A 15,217-nucleotide genomic window follows, 5' to 3' on the forward strand; every position below is an offset into this window, starting at 1 on the left:
AAAATAGCCATGTAAGTGAATGTTTGGCTCTTCTTGCTGCTCCTCATCCCCAACAAGCACTGCACAGCTAAAGAACTATTCTGCTCATGCAAGAAGTAGGGAGAAATACATCTTTCTCAAGTAATATCACCAAATGTTAGATATTCTGCATAAGGCTCCTTGAAGTGAACTGCGAGATTGATCACTAGGCAAAAGAACAGGCTCATGCAACTATTCATGTTATCTAGTTGCCTAAATTAGCACTTCAAAATGACAAGCTAATTAGTTAGGTTAAAAATAATTTTAACTTTCACTTTTCTTTTTCCTCTGTTTTTTTTTTTTAATTTCCCTTAATAGATCAAAAGCAAAAATAATCAGATTCATTATTTTAACTGATACTTCACTTCTGAAACATCACTAACCTATGAACTCTTTTCATTCAACCCATTTTACCTCTCTGGCTCTGTTCCATCATCTGTAAAACAGGTCCAAGACCAAGATGATATATAAATTTGACTTCTAACACTAAAATTATTGAACTCAGACTTCCAGAACTCATTCTCACAAACTAAGCACTCTACATTTCATTAGGATTAGAAAATGAAACTTTGCTTACTCTAGTTATAAATGGAAATGAACCTATTTATGCACACGTTCTCATTCCGAACAAGAAGTATAATTCCAATCAAAGGGAAAATGATTGGGAATTATTTTAATAGATTGTAAAAATACATCTGCTGTAGTTACACTGGGGAAAAAATTCAATTATGGCTATTTAAATACAAAGTTCAAAGCTGTTTTAAAATAAAAGGATTCTAAAGGATAAATATGGTGGTAGAGTATTAGGTGATTTGGTATTTAAAACTAAATTAATAGTTTGAGACAGATTTACATTGATAAGATCAAAAGCCATCTGTGAAAACTGTACTGGAATGAAGAAACAGACTTGGACATTCTAATTTTAAAACTATGTAAGCCCTCTTTCTTTGTGGGAAAATAAATTTAATAGGTGGTTTCTTAAGCTGAATTGGGTCTGAGACGCTTAATTTTATATGTAAAGTATTTGTATTTCTTCTGCCTTTGTGGTACAACATGAATGCCTGAGTTTTACCAATAAGAAGCTCCTCACTGCCTAAAGTATGGACAGTGGTCTGGCAGGGGGCCTGGCACATGGCAGGTGCTCAACAGAAAATTCGTTTTCTTCTCTTTCCTCCCCTATCAGCAGATGTAGCCTCCATTTTGTGAATTAGGTCAAAGTTAATCATGATACCATGATGAAAAAAATTATGATTAATGAAAAAATCAAGAATCGTAAACAGGAGCTGAAATAAACACCTTCTGTTCTGTTATCAGGCACCCATCTCCCTGAGGTGTTTAAGTTCGAAGAAGTTCTTAACCACATAAAACAGAAGCACCTGTGAGTGTTTGTGCTCTATTACGCATACTTCTACAGAGCAATGGTGCACAGTAACAGCACCGACGTGAAGAAAACTCTCTAAAGTCGTGTATTTACAACATATTATCAGTAGGTCAAGGACAGCTTTTATTAAAAACAAAAGAGTCTATTTTTTTTCTGAAAAAGCATGTTCTATTTTCAAATGAAGAAATAATGTTAGGTCCCCTTGAAAGAAAATGCCATAATTAATATCCATTAAATGATGGCTTGGGAAAAGAAAGATTTCAGGAGATAATTTTTTTTTTCTTAGATGAATACATTTGGCATAATGTGCTTTGACTGTCCTAATACTATGGTGACAGGTGACATAGATTATATATAAAATTGGCTTTTCAGGTAAATAATGAAATGTTATCTACCTTAACAGATTCTTTCTAAAGAACTGTGGAAAAGTTTCATATATCTGTACACAGTGATCACAAATTATGTAGAAGTTTGGGAAAGTTCACTTTTTCCCCTTCCAGTTTATTCTGAAATATCTTGCAAGATTCCCTCAATAACAGAAGAGATACTACGGCCAGGTAGGCAGAGCGAAGAGAGGCTTGGGAGGAAGTTGTGAAATTTCAAGGGAAAATGCACCATAGATTCACTCCATTTTACAGCTTCTAAGGACTTTAGGGATAGATACTTCAGGATTTCATCAACAGAATTTCATTTTTTAAAGGCTGGTGTTTGTATGTTTACAATCTTTAATTAGAAATAACATATGCTTTCAAATGTATTAATATACCATATTCTAATACTTGAGTCCACCAATACATTAGTCTGAGTTACCAGTTTAACTAGTTTTTGTGCAGGACTAGGAATAAAGTTCTTCCATCATCTCTGACTCATTGAAGAAAGTCTTAAAATGGCAAGATTAAAAACTTTTATAACTGGGGCGCCTAGTGGCTCAGTTGTTAAGCGTCTGCCTTCAGCTCAGGTCATGATCCCAGGGTCCTGCGATCAAACCCCACATCGGGCTCCCTGCTCAGCGGGAAGCCTGCTTCTCCCTCTCCTACTCCCCCTGCTTGTGTTCCCTCTCTTGCTGTCTCTCTCGCTGTCAAAAAATAAATAAAATCTTTAAAACAAAACTTTTATAACTTATCTTCATGCCTCAGGATTTTCTTGATACCAGGATTCCAAAATGATATGTAGAAATAAACTGGATATTGAGTTTGCTATTTGTCCCATGAAGTGTTGATACCATGTGATTAAAGAAGTTTAGGAAATGTTGGTTACCAAAGCTAAACAGATTTGATTTCTCATAAAGAGGGGGAGGAGGAAGTGGGGGAGGTAGAGGGATATAGCTGTTTTTAAAATATATGTTTGAGAAAATGTGAAGGGCCATCACCCTTGTATCTCACATTTAGAAGCAGAAAGTTCAAATAAAGGAGATAATATTAACTAACCAAAATCCCATTGACTATTGTTGCATTCTTCACAACAAACTCCATTCATTATAGCCTGTGAGATCTAGGCATGTCTACTTATTAGGACAGTCAATCACAGGTAAATCCAGTTTTAAATTAGCAGTCCTTGGGACCATATTCGTGCTTCCATCCATTCATTATTTATTCGATGAACATTATTTAATAAACATTTACTGGGAAGCTACTGTGCCAGTCTTTGGGGAATGTAACAGGGAGCAAGAGTTCAGAAAAGTCACTCTAAACTCAAAGATCTTTTCTGTCAGGGGGTGAAGATTAGGTAACCAGCAATTATGTATAATATAAACTGATATGCATAAGATTTGCCTATCTATTTGGACAACAGTATGTAAGAATCTATATAGTTATTACAGAGGACAAACTGATGGTTACCAGAGGGGAGATGGGTAGGGGATGGGTTAAACAGGTGATGGGAATTAAGGAGTGCACTTGTCATGATGAACACAGAGTGATGTATAGAAGTGACGAAGCACTAAATTCTATACCTGAAACTAATATTACACTGTATGTTAACTAACTGGAATTAAAATAAAAACTTTTTAAAAAAGTAAATGAAATTGAAGAATTGCTCTCTTTTTACCATGTCCAAATTTCATTTTGTTCCAATACCCATTTGGTTCCTGTACTGGGTCATCTAAACAAGGCATATCTGAAAATGAAAGGGAGTGCTACTAATAATTTGGCTGAATTGAGGACTGCTGTGGTCCAGCTGGGAAGCATGGTCACTCTAGTTTTGGGAAATGTAATGTAAATAGCTCTTCCTAGTTCCCCTATTCCGAAAAAACACTATTTTGCAGGGTGATCATTAAAAAGTGTTAGAGAGGGGCGCCTGGGTGGCTCAGTCGGTTAAGCGACCTTCAGCTCCGGTCATGATCTCAGGGTCCTGGGATCGAACCCCACATCGGGCTCCCTGCTCTGCAGGAAGCCTGCTTCTCCCTCTCCCTCTGCCTGTCACACTGCCTGCCTGCCTCACTCTCTTGAGCTGACAAAATCTTAAAAAAAAAAAGTGTAAGAGAACAGATTATGTTTATGATCTGAAGTGGGCTGATGAAATCCATACGGACTTGTTTTTCCTTTAAACTTTGTGCACTCTACAGTGTCAATTCCATGATTTCCATGACCACATTTTGATATGCGAAAGAGGGAAAAATACTCTCTCTTGAATAGTTTGCTTGTTATAGAGTTTACAATTTTCTAACTTACCAGGTCTTCGGATTTCTGTCAGGTACTATAAAACCACATATAAAAGAATTATAAATCAAATAGGTTCAAGTAAAACTCCAACAGCAGCCTACAGAATTCCAGGAGGTAGGGAGTCCCTGAGTGGCTCAGTAGGTTAAGTGTCCGACTCTTGATTTCGGCTCAAGTCATGATCTCAGGGTTCTGGGATGGAGCTCTGTGCTCAGCCGGGAGTCTGCCTGAGATTCTCTCCCTCTCCCCCTCTCCTTGCTCATGCTCTCTCTCTAATAAAATAAATAAATAAAATCTTAAAAAAAAAAAGAAAAAAGTAATGCCAACAGGGACCTGCAGATTCCTAGGCCCAGATTAAGGCAGCAAGAAGCTGGCTGGCCTATGGGCCCTTCATAGTTCTTATATTAGCATTAACAATTTCTGACATCTCTAAAGGAAAGAAAATTCAGTATTTCTGGAAAGAAATTAGTAACAAGAAACTTGTTTATATTGCAGGCAACAGAAGCAGCAGTTCAGAACCCATTTTTTATTTCATGCTCACTTAGCAAGGGCACTATGAGCCCTCTTGAGGAAGGAGAAGCATGGCTAGGGTTGGAAATGCCTGCTCAGAACTAAAAAATCTGAGGAGCAGATAACCTTTGTTATATAAGGAAGATCCTGTATTTCTGCTCTGACTCTCAAAGTTAGAAACTAGGAGGATGAAGGTTTTGCTTGGCTTTCCTTTGTGTGTGTGTGGGTGTGTGTGTGTGTGTGTGTGGGTGGGTGAGAGAGACAGAGAGAGAAAGAGAGAGAGACAGAGAGAGAGAGGAGGGAGGGAGGCAGGCAATGTGTGCAAGCATGAGAGTCAGTGTGCTTTGGGATCAAGGTGAAGGGCTGAATATAAGAGTTTTCAAATTATTATCTGCTTAAGAAATCAGATACTACTTCCTAGTCATTCAAAGTCTATAGTCAGGCTGCATAAGAATCATTTTTAAAAATTCAGGCTCCTGCACCCCACTCCAAGTTTTGATTAGGTAGATCTGCAGTGAGGGTTAGGAACCAAAGACCATGAATTACTACAAGAACACCTTTCAATTTAATCCTTTAACTTCTTCATAATTTCTGTCTTCCCAAAGTGATGAAAAGCACTTTTGAGGCTATCTTCAGAAAACTGGGGAAAATGCATCCTATTCCAAAGCCAGTTTTTGAGACAAAGAAGGACCCTAAGAGTTTACAGTGGATCAGGTACACAGTTAGGAGAGGGGCTTTCCTGAGAGCCTCGACCAGCTGCCCACTTGCCTTGTGGTCTCAGATCCCAGAAATGCTGAAATCGTCCTTTAGAGGAAGCATTCACTTGAAACAACAAAAGATTAGAGAAATCTTAAAAATGTTGGATTTTCTTTACCTTTTGAAGAAGGCCAGCTGGAACCTTCCAAAATTAATCCTATTTAGTGTACAGCCACAAACAGTACTGATGGGCTGATGAAAAAATTACCATTTGCTGAGAAGGCAATGAAATGCCAGCTTCTCACCCTTTGGTCAAGGAGACTTCCTTGAAAGTGCTTTAAAGTAGATTGATGGAATCCAGATCCAGCCATTTTGTCTCCATTGCAATATGGTGGCTCATCCACAAATAACCCCTCCCCCCGTCCTCCCAAACAAGCAAAACCGATGGCTATACTGAATTCCCTGTTTCTTTGATTGAACTGATCCTTCTTTAAAATGCTTACTGAATTTGTTGGCCAATTGAATTAAAAGAGTTAAAAGAGAAAAAAAAAAAGTTAGGAGAGGAAAGTAGTGAATTATTGAGGTTTGTTGTAGGAAGAAATGGCCCCGGGGAGCCCCTGGTTAGAGGCTTAGTGATAGTAATCCCTGTTTGGTTCTTGACTCTGGTTACCACAGAATTATCATCTTCTGTATTGTAGCTCCTTTCTGCCTATACTGTCCCCAGCTTGTCTGAGGCAGGGGCAGTAGGGGAAAAAAAGGGGGTGCCACAGCAGAGAAGGGTTAACACAACCTCAGTTATGTTTGTTTTACAGAAACGTGTGCTGCCTCTACCCAGATCATTTCAAAATCTGCTAATTGGTGAAGACTACATTCTCTTCAGTTTTCTCAGGTTAAAGTTTATTCCATCAGATAAAGCACATTAGTTTACACTAACAAGCAAAGATTTATTTTAGTACTTGCTTTTAGAAAACTAACCAAATCATGCCTGCAGGAAGGGAAAAATACCATTTTTCCTTTTTGTATGACACTTTAAAAAATCTACTCAAGGTAAGTATAGCATAGGTTCAGAGAAAGGAACTGTGAGGGAAGGTGTCATTTAAAAAATTCTCCTAGAATCAACTATGGTTAAAAAGGCAGTGTTGTAAACAAACAAACAGAAAATGACAAGTGTTGGCTGGGATGTGGGGAAACTGGAGCCCTTGTACATTGCTGGTACAATGTAAAATGATTCAGTTGCTGTGGAAAACAATTTGGATGTTCCTCAAAAAGTTCAACATATAATTTCTGTATGATATAGCAACTCCACTCCTAGGCATCTATCCAAAAGAACTAAAAATAGGTACAAATATATGTATACACATGCTTGCAGCAGCACTATACCCAATAGCCAAAAAGTGGAAACTGAATATCCATCCAGGCAGGATCCTTGAAAGCATTCTGTTAAGTGAAAGATGCCAGACACAAGAAGTTATATGATTCCATTTATATGATACATTCAGGGTAGGCAAATCCATAAAGACAAAAAGTAGACTGGGGGAATTAAAGAAGGCAGGGACTGTGAATGGGTGTGGAGTTTCTTTCTGGGTAATGGAAGTTGTTTTAGAACTACACAAAGGTGGTGGTTGCACAACATTGTGAATGTACTAAATATCATGCTAAGCGAAACAAGTCAATGAGAGAAAGACAAATACCATATGATTTCACTCATATGTGGAACATTAGAAACAAAATGGATGAACATTCGGGAAGGGGAGAAAGAGAGAGAAACAAATCATGAGAGACTCTTAACTATAGAGAACAAACTGACGGTTGATGGAGGGAGGTGGGTGGGGGATGGGGCTAGATGGGTTGTGGGTATTAAGGAGGGCACGAGTTATGATGAGCACTGGGTGTTGTATGTAAGTGATGAACCAATGAACTCTATTCCTGAACCGAATATTGAACTGTATGTCAACTAACTAGAATTTAAATAAAAACAAAGAAAAAAATGCTACTGAATTGTTCACTTTAAACCAGTTATTTTAATGTTATGTGAATGAAAAAAATACCAAAAAAAAAAAAAAAAAAAAGAAGTGCTATCTCAGTAGCTTTGGGTGTTTTCCTCATGACTAAGAAATGGGTGTTGGTCTGAACATACCTGGAAGACAAGGTTGATGTTGCTGAGGCACCACGGATGGCTCTGTGGGTATGACTACTTCCTCAGAAACATACTTTAAAAGCTCCTTCCCCAGGTATGTCACCTGCACATAATCAAGCACAGAATTTTAAAATTCTACATTTCAAAAGAAGCAAACACATCTGTCTCTTGAAAGTTTTAACTTCAGCCAAATCTGGCCTGCCACCTTTTTTTTATAAGTAAAGTTTTATTAGAACACAAAGATATCCATTCATTTACTTCATATCAGTGGATGCTTTTGTGCTATAACACGATTGAATATTCACGACAAAGACCATATGCCCACAAGGCCTGAAATGTTTGTTATTTGACCCTTTAGGGAAAATATTTGTTGACCCCTGTTGTTTATCATTAATTCTCTCATCCATTCACTTATTAAACAACTGTTAAACCAGCATCCACTACTTTATAACATTAAAAAATTAATGTTGTACTAATAAAATTAAGCCATAAGAGTAATAGTACTTTTCAAGAAACCAGACATTTAACTGATTAATAATATTTCAGGTTTATGCATTCAAATTTTTTTGGCTTTTTCTGGTTTGTGAACTTAGCTATTGTTTATCAGCCCTAAAGGTCAGCTCTTAGAAATACCTACACACAAACAGGCTGGCCTGAGGCTGACTGGCAAACACTTGCCAGAGGGTCTTTGGGTTCTTCACTCCTAGTTCTAGGATAGCCTGATAATATACCCCAGAAGCTAGGTTCACTGTGGCTAAACTATCCAGTCTCCACTCGAACATCCCTTCCTCCAGGATGCTTTCTTAACTTCTAAGCTCAAGCAATAATCAGTCCCTTCCTCTAGGCCCCCATAACATCTGTGCTCATATTTGTAAAGGCACTTACCACATTAAAATGAAAGTATGTGTTAATATGTCTGTTTCCATTAACATAAGTTCCTTGAAGACAAGGTCTGTGTCATATTCATTTTTATACTCTTAGCACTTCACATAGTGCCTGACAATGCTGTGGAAAAAAACTTCTGATGTCCCAGCTCTTAAGCAAGAATCTTAAATTGTCTGAGCCTCAATTTGTACATTTGTAAAACAAGTACCTCCAGCTTATTAGGTTGTTGTGAGGATTAGAATAAATAATATATGAAAAACATTTGGCATACTGTCTAGCACATCAATAACTTCCTGTTATTTAACAGAATGGGGGCAGACATAAGGGATCTGGAAGGTTTAGGCCCCCTCTGGGCTCAATCCCATGACTAAACAAACTTGTTAATGGAAATGGAATAGCTCTGTCTACCCAGTGTGCTAACCCATTGCCATTTGCCATAGGAGAGATGAGGCCTCTGAATGCCATTTGTCAGTTCTCCAAACAACTAACAATTAGAAACAATAGGTTTTGTTCATGTTGTGCCCTGACAATAACCAAAACACCTTATATACCCATCAATGTGCAGGCTCAGTATGTTCTCACCAACATTTCAGAGTTAAAGTATATTTTTATCTGTTAATACTAGGTAATATAAAGTGGTAAAATTGTACCTTAGTAGCTTTAGAGGTTTTGAGTCTGCATAGGTCTTAAACACACCACTGGGGTAATGCAGACATCGAAAGAACACAGCTTTAAGAAAATCCACTGAGTTAAAGACCTAGTTTTCACAAGGTGGGAATGATTTATTCAACGAGGATAGTAATGTATACACCTTAAAATGAACAGGCACTAGGTCACTCCTGGAAACTGTCCATTTCGTAATAGTGTCTGTGCTCTAGTTGGCTAAAACATAGGAGTAAATAGTCATCGGGGTGTCTGGGTGGCTCAGTCGTTAAGCGTCTGCCTTTGGCTCAGGTCATGATCCCAGAGTCCTGGGATCAAGCCCTGCATCGGGCTCCCAGCTTGACAGGGAAGCCTGCTTCTCCCTCTCCCACTCCCCCTGCTTGTGTTCCCTCTCTAGCTGTGTCTCTCTCTGTCAAATAAATAAAAAAAAAAAAAAAAAAAGAGTAAACAGTCATCACATTTGCATATAACTCAAACTTTGAATCCTCAACTAAATCTTGAATCCAAATCTAGCTCATATGCCTGCTCTGACAGAGGCATGTAGGAAGAGCTGTAGGCGAGGTTCTTAGGGTCTTAGACTGAACAGCTGCCAGCAATTTTGACAACTTCACCACTCAAAACACATTTTGGGATGGGTGATGGGATGCCACCTTCCCCCAGATGGAACAGTAATAAAGCTGGAGTTAAGGTAAGGTACGTTCTGTGAGGATATCTGTTGGTTGTCTTCTTACTTTTCTAAAGTATTTTTTTTTTTTAGATTATTTGAGAGAGAGAGAGAGAGAGAGAATGAGAGAGATAGCACATGAGAGGGGGGAGGATCAGAGGGAGAAGCAGACTCCCTGCCAAGCAGGAAGCCCGATGTGGGACTCGATCCCGGGACTCCAGGATCATGACCTGAGCTGAAGGCAGTCGCTTAACCAACTGAGCCACCCAGGTGCCCTCTTACTTTTCTAAATGGTAGAACTGCAGGAAGTGCTTCATCCTAAGGCGACTCATGCCTTCCCTGAAGCTCTTAGGCAGAAGGTCCATTATCCTCAGAAATCAGTTTATGCTGACTCCCTAATACCATACTTAGGGAAGAAATGGCACACGTGCATACGTGTGTGTGTGTGTGTGTGTGTGTGCGCGCGTGTGTGTGTGTGTGTTTGGGGTGGATGGATGACTCAGTTAGCCACTATTCTGGAAATGTAATCAGCCAAGTGAAATTAATTAACTTCATTTTGGTAAGGTCTCTGCAGAAATAAAGTTTAATATCAATTGTCATTAATTGCAGTAACAAATGTTTCTCTATACCTTATGTTCTAATATGCATCAAGAAAAAATATAAAATATAACCCATTTATTTATTTATTTTTAAGCATTTATTTATTTATTTATTTGTCAGAATGAGAGAGAGGGAGAGAGAGAGAGAGCATAAGCAGGGGGATCAGCAGGCAAAGGGAGAAGCAGGCTCCCTGCTGAGCAAGGAGCCCGATGTGGGACTCGATCCCAGGACCCTGGGATCATGACCTGAGCCAAAGGCAGATGCCCAACCGACTGAGCCACCCAGGCATCCCTATAACCCACCTTTAAATATTAAAGAGGTGTCTAAGAATTTATTTCCCTGCTGGGGCTCCATTTTATTTGAAACTGTCAGTCCATTTTTCCTATGTCATGTCTTCAGGAAACCATTTGTTGGTACTGACTAATGGGAATCTGTTCATGGATGATCAAATGACTGTTTTAATTCCATTTCAAGTTTTATGAAGCAAGTCTTAACAAATCTGCACTATCCCTAGAGGAAGAAAGAGGAAAGGATAATTGTTTTTGATCTCAGGGGGTCGGGGGAGGGTGGAGGAAGGCAAAGAAGCAAAAGAAAACTGTCGGTTTTCTTTTAGAATCACTGTAACACAAAAACACATTTTGGTTAAGAAGTAAAATAATTCTCAAGTATTTGAGAAGGTAGTATCAAAGCATAATAACTGCCACAAAAGAGCTGATCCTGGGAAAATCATTATGGAAGTGAAGTTCATCTTCATACCACCTACCTCCTCTCAATCCCCATCCTAGAGCCTCCCCCTCTGTACTTCTACCAGGCACTCTATGCAGATCCAGGCAAGAGAAGGGCAGTATGCCTTTCATACTATTTCTGTTTTCAGGATTCACACCTCTTGGATATTTGTATTTTAAAAGGGCCCACATCTCAATATGATACACTACATTAATGATAGAAAGGAAAAGAACCATATGATCCTCTCAATAGACGCAGAAAAAGCATTTGACAAAGTATAGCATCCTTTCTTGATTAAAACTTTTCACAATGTAGGGATAGAGATAGAGATCATAAAAGCCATATATGAAAAGCCCACAGTGAATATCATTCTGAGAGTTTTTCCCCTAAAGGTCAGGAATACAACAGGGATGTGATCATCCATCAAACCCAAATGGGGATGTCTATTATCACCAATGCTGTTCAACATAGTACTATAAGTCCTAGCCTCAGCAATCAGACAACAAAAAGAAATAAAAAGCATCCAAATTAGCAAGGAAGTCAAACTCTCACTCTTTGCAGATGACATGATACTTTATGTGGAAAACCCAAAGACTCCACCCCAAAATTTCTAGAACTCATATAGGAATTCAGCAACATGGCAGGATAAAAATCAATGCACAGAAATCAGCTGCATTTCTATACACCGATAATGATACAGAAGAAAGAGAAATTAAGGAATTGACCCCATTTACAATTGCCCCAAAAGCCATAAGATACCAAGGAATAAACCTAACCAAAGAGGAAATGGGTCTGTATTCTCAAAACTATAGAACACTCATGAAAGAAATTGAGGAAGACACAAAGAAATGGATAAATATTCCATGCTCACGGATTGGAAAAACAAATACTGTTAAAATGTCTATGCTACCTAGACAATGCAATCCTTATCAAAATACCATCAACTTTTTTCACAGAGCTGGAACAAACAATCCTAAAATTTTTATGGAACCAGAAAAGACCCCTAACAGCCAAAGGAGTGTTGAAAAAGAAAACCAAAGCTGGTGGCATCACAATTTCGGACTTCAAGCTGTATTACAAAGCTGTCATCAAGACAGTGTGGTACTGGCACAAAAACAGACACAGATCAATGGAACAGAATAGAGAGCCCAGAAATGGACCCTCAACTCTATGGTCAACTAATCTTCGACAAAGCAGGAAAGAATATCTAATGGAAAAAAGTCTCTTTAACAAATGGTGTTGGGAAAATTGGACAGTCACATGCAGAAGAATGAAACTGGACCAATTCCTTACACCACACATAAAAATAGACTCAAATGGATGAAAGACCTAAATGTGAGACAGGAATCCATCAAAATCCTAGAAAAGAACACAGGCAGCAACCTCTGTGACCTCAGCCACAGCAACTTCTCACTAGACACGTCTCCAAAGGCAAGTTTCGGGAACAAAGGCAAAAATGAACTATTGGGACTTTATCAAGATAAAAAGCTTTTTCACAGCAAAGGAAACAGTCGACAAAACCAAAGGACAACCTACAGAATGGGAGAAGATATTTGCTAATGTCTTATCAGATAAAGGGCTCGTATCCAAATCTATAAAGAACTTATCAAACTCAATACCCAAAGAACAAATAATCCAATCGAACAATGGGCAGAAGACATGAACAGACATTTCTCCAAAGAACACCTACAAATGGCCAACAGACACATGAGAAAATGCTCAACATCACCTGGCATCAGGAAAATACAAATCAAAACCACGATGAGACACCACCTCACACCCGTCAGAATGGCTAAAATTAACAAGTCAGGAAACGACAGATGTTGGCAAGGATGCGGAGAAAGGAGAACCCTCCTACACTGTTGGTGGGAATGCAAACTGCTGCAGCCACTCTGGCAAACAGTATGGAGGTTCCTCAAAAAGTTAAAAATAGAACTACCCTATAACTCTGCAATTGCACTATTAGGGATTGACCCCAAAGATACAAATGTAGTGATCCAAAGGGGCACCTGCACCCCAGGATTTGTAACAGCAATGTCTACAATAGTCAAACAATGGAAAGAACCCAGATGTCCAACGACAGATGAATGGGTAAAAAAGATGTGATACATATATACACAATGGAATACTACTCAGCCACCAAAAAAATGAAATCTTGCCATTTGCAAAACGGGGATGGAACTAGAAGGAAGGTATTACGCTAAGCAAAATAAGTCAATCAGAGAAACAATTATATAATCTCACTCATATGCGGAATTTAAGAAACAAAACAGATTAACATGGGGAAGAGAGGAAAAAATGAAGCAAGACAAAATCAGAGAGGGAGACAAACCATTAGAGACTCCTAATCATAGGAAACAAACTGATGGTTGCTGGAGGGGAGGAGGGTGGGGGGATGGGGTGATTGGGTGATGGACATGAAGGAGGGCATGTGATGTAATGAACACTGGGTATTACATAAGACTGATGAATCCTTTTTTTTTTTTTAAAGATTTTATTTACTTATTTGACAGAGAGAGACACAGCCAGAGAGGGAACACAAGCAGGTGGAGTGGGAGAGGGAGAAGCAGGCTTCCTGCAGAGCAGGGAGCCCGATGCGGGGCTCGATCCCAGGACCCTGGGATCATGACCTGAGCCGAAGGCAGACGCTCAACGACTGAGCCACCCAGGCGCCCCAAGACTGATGAATCCTTGACCTCTACCTCTGAAACTAATAATACATTATATGTTAGTTAATTGAATTTAAATTAAAAAAATTCAAAAACAAAAAACAAAGGGCCCACATCTCCAACCATCTCTTGAGTAGAAGCAGGGCTCACAGGAAGTTTAAGTTAAGATACCCTGGGAATGATTAATTGACTCAATGAGGCTGGCTGGCTGTCCAGATCAACAATTTTCATCATTTTTAAGATTTATTTATTTATTTTAGAGAGAGATTATGCGAATGGGAGGAGGGGCAGAGGGAGAGGGAGACATGCAGACTCCCCACTGAGCAGGGAACATGACACGGGGCTTGATCCCAGGATCCTGAGATCATGACCTGAGCCCAAATCAACAGTCGGATGTTTAACGGACTGAGCCACCCAGGCACCTCAATAATATCCATCGCTTTCTATACTCCTACCACAACCTTCAGTATCTTGATATTCCTAATCATGGTGGTAGGGGGATTTGTTTTAGAAAGTGTATAGGGTGAGGGGTAACCATAGAGAAAAGTTAATACTAAATCCAAAGTGGTGAATTTATAAGGGTGGAAATTCAGAGAGTGAGTCATCTGAGGGGAAAGTATGTTTGCACAAGAGAGCTGTCAATGTTCCTTCAGTCACTGCCCAAAATGGCAGTCTGTTTGTCATTTGCACAATCCAGTCCTGAGCATTCACAAAAATAAACTGTCATTGCCATTCTTAGGATTTTCATACCACAACTGTATTCAAGAAAGGCATTTTTTTTTTCCTGTGGAAGTGGACAGTTTTTGCTGCACAAGAATGAGACTTGGCATAAATTCATAAAGACAGCTAGGTAATACTGTGTGTACTCTTTTGAGTTCAGGGCAATCTGTTTCCAATGAAAGGAATGTGGTTTCCCTCGTGTCTTTGTTGTAAATGTTGAAAATAACGTACAAGGAACCATAAGACCAGGTTCTAGTCCTGGTTCTGGCACTTATTGGCCTTGAGGCTAATCAAATCACCTAATCTCCTATAACTCTGGTTTTACAACCATAGATAGAGAAAAATAGTCGACTTTCTTACTTCATGGGGTTGTGAAAGAACATATGTAAGAGGTTTTATAAATCACACATGGCTATGCAAGTCCTACAATTGCCACATTGGAAAGGTCTTTAGAGACGATTAGCACTACTACTTATTTTATACATAAGAAAAATGAGGTTCAGAAAGGTTAAGTGACTTGATCTAGATCAGTGATTCTTACTCCAGGCTGCCTATTACAATTACCTGGAAAGCTTTTTAAAATATTGCCACCTGGTCTTCAATTAAGACTATTAGAGCAGAAGGTATGGGGCTGTGGTCCACCAGGCATTAGTAGTTTTTAAAAGCTCCCTAAGTGATTCTAACGTGTAGGCAGAATTGAAGACCACTCCCAGATCTTGTAACTTATCAAGAGTGGAATCAGGACCTAGCTTGGCCTCCTGGTTCCCATCCAGAGATCACTCTGCCACATCAGGATGATGCCTAATAGCCAGGAGACTGCAGGAGTGAGAGGAATCGGTGATGCCCAGTGGAAGTCAGCATCAGGATTCCCTGTATAGTAGTCCAGCTGCT

General features: G+C 39.1%; 1 protein-coding gene across 1 annotated transcript in view; it reads right to left on the minus strand.

Annotated features, from left to right (window-relative positions):
- The window catches only part of ANKRD31 (ankyrin repeat domain 31), a 146,722-nt gene that overhangs the window by 852 nt on the left and 130,653 nt on the right, over positions 1 to 15,217 (minus strand). Inside the window, exon 24 of the mRNA XM_088023646.1 lies at positions 7,400 to 7,502. Coding sequence (XP_087879772.1) covers positions 7,400 to 7,502 — 103 coding nt within the window. The remainder of the gene's footprint in view (positions 1 to 7,399; positions 7,503 to 15,217) is intronic.

The sequence above is a fragment of the Eumetopias jubatus genome, unplaced genomic scaffold, assembly GCF_037043125.1.
Source record: "Eumetopias jubatus isolate StellerSeaLion01/CBP00866 unplaced genomic scaffold, mEumJub1_p1.0 scaffold_5, whole genome shotgun sequence".
In the NCBI taxonomy this organism is placed as follows: Eukaryota; Metazoa; Chordata; class Mammalia; order Carnivora; family Otariidae; genus Eumetopias; species Eumetopias jubatus.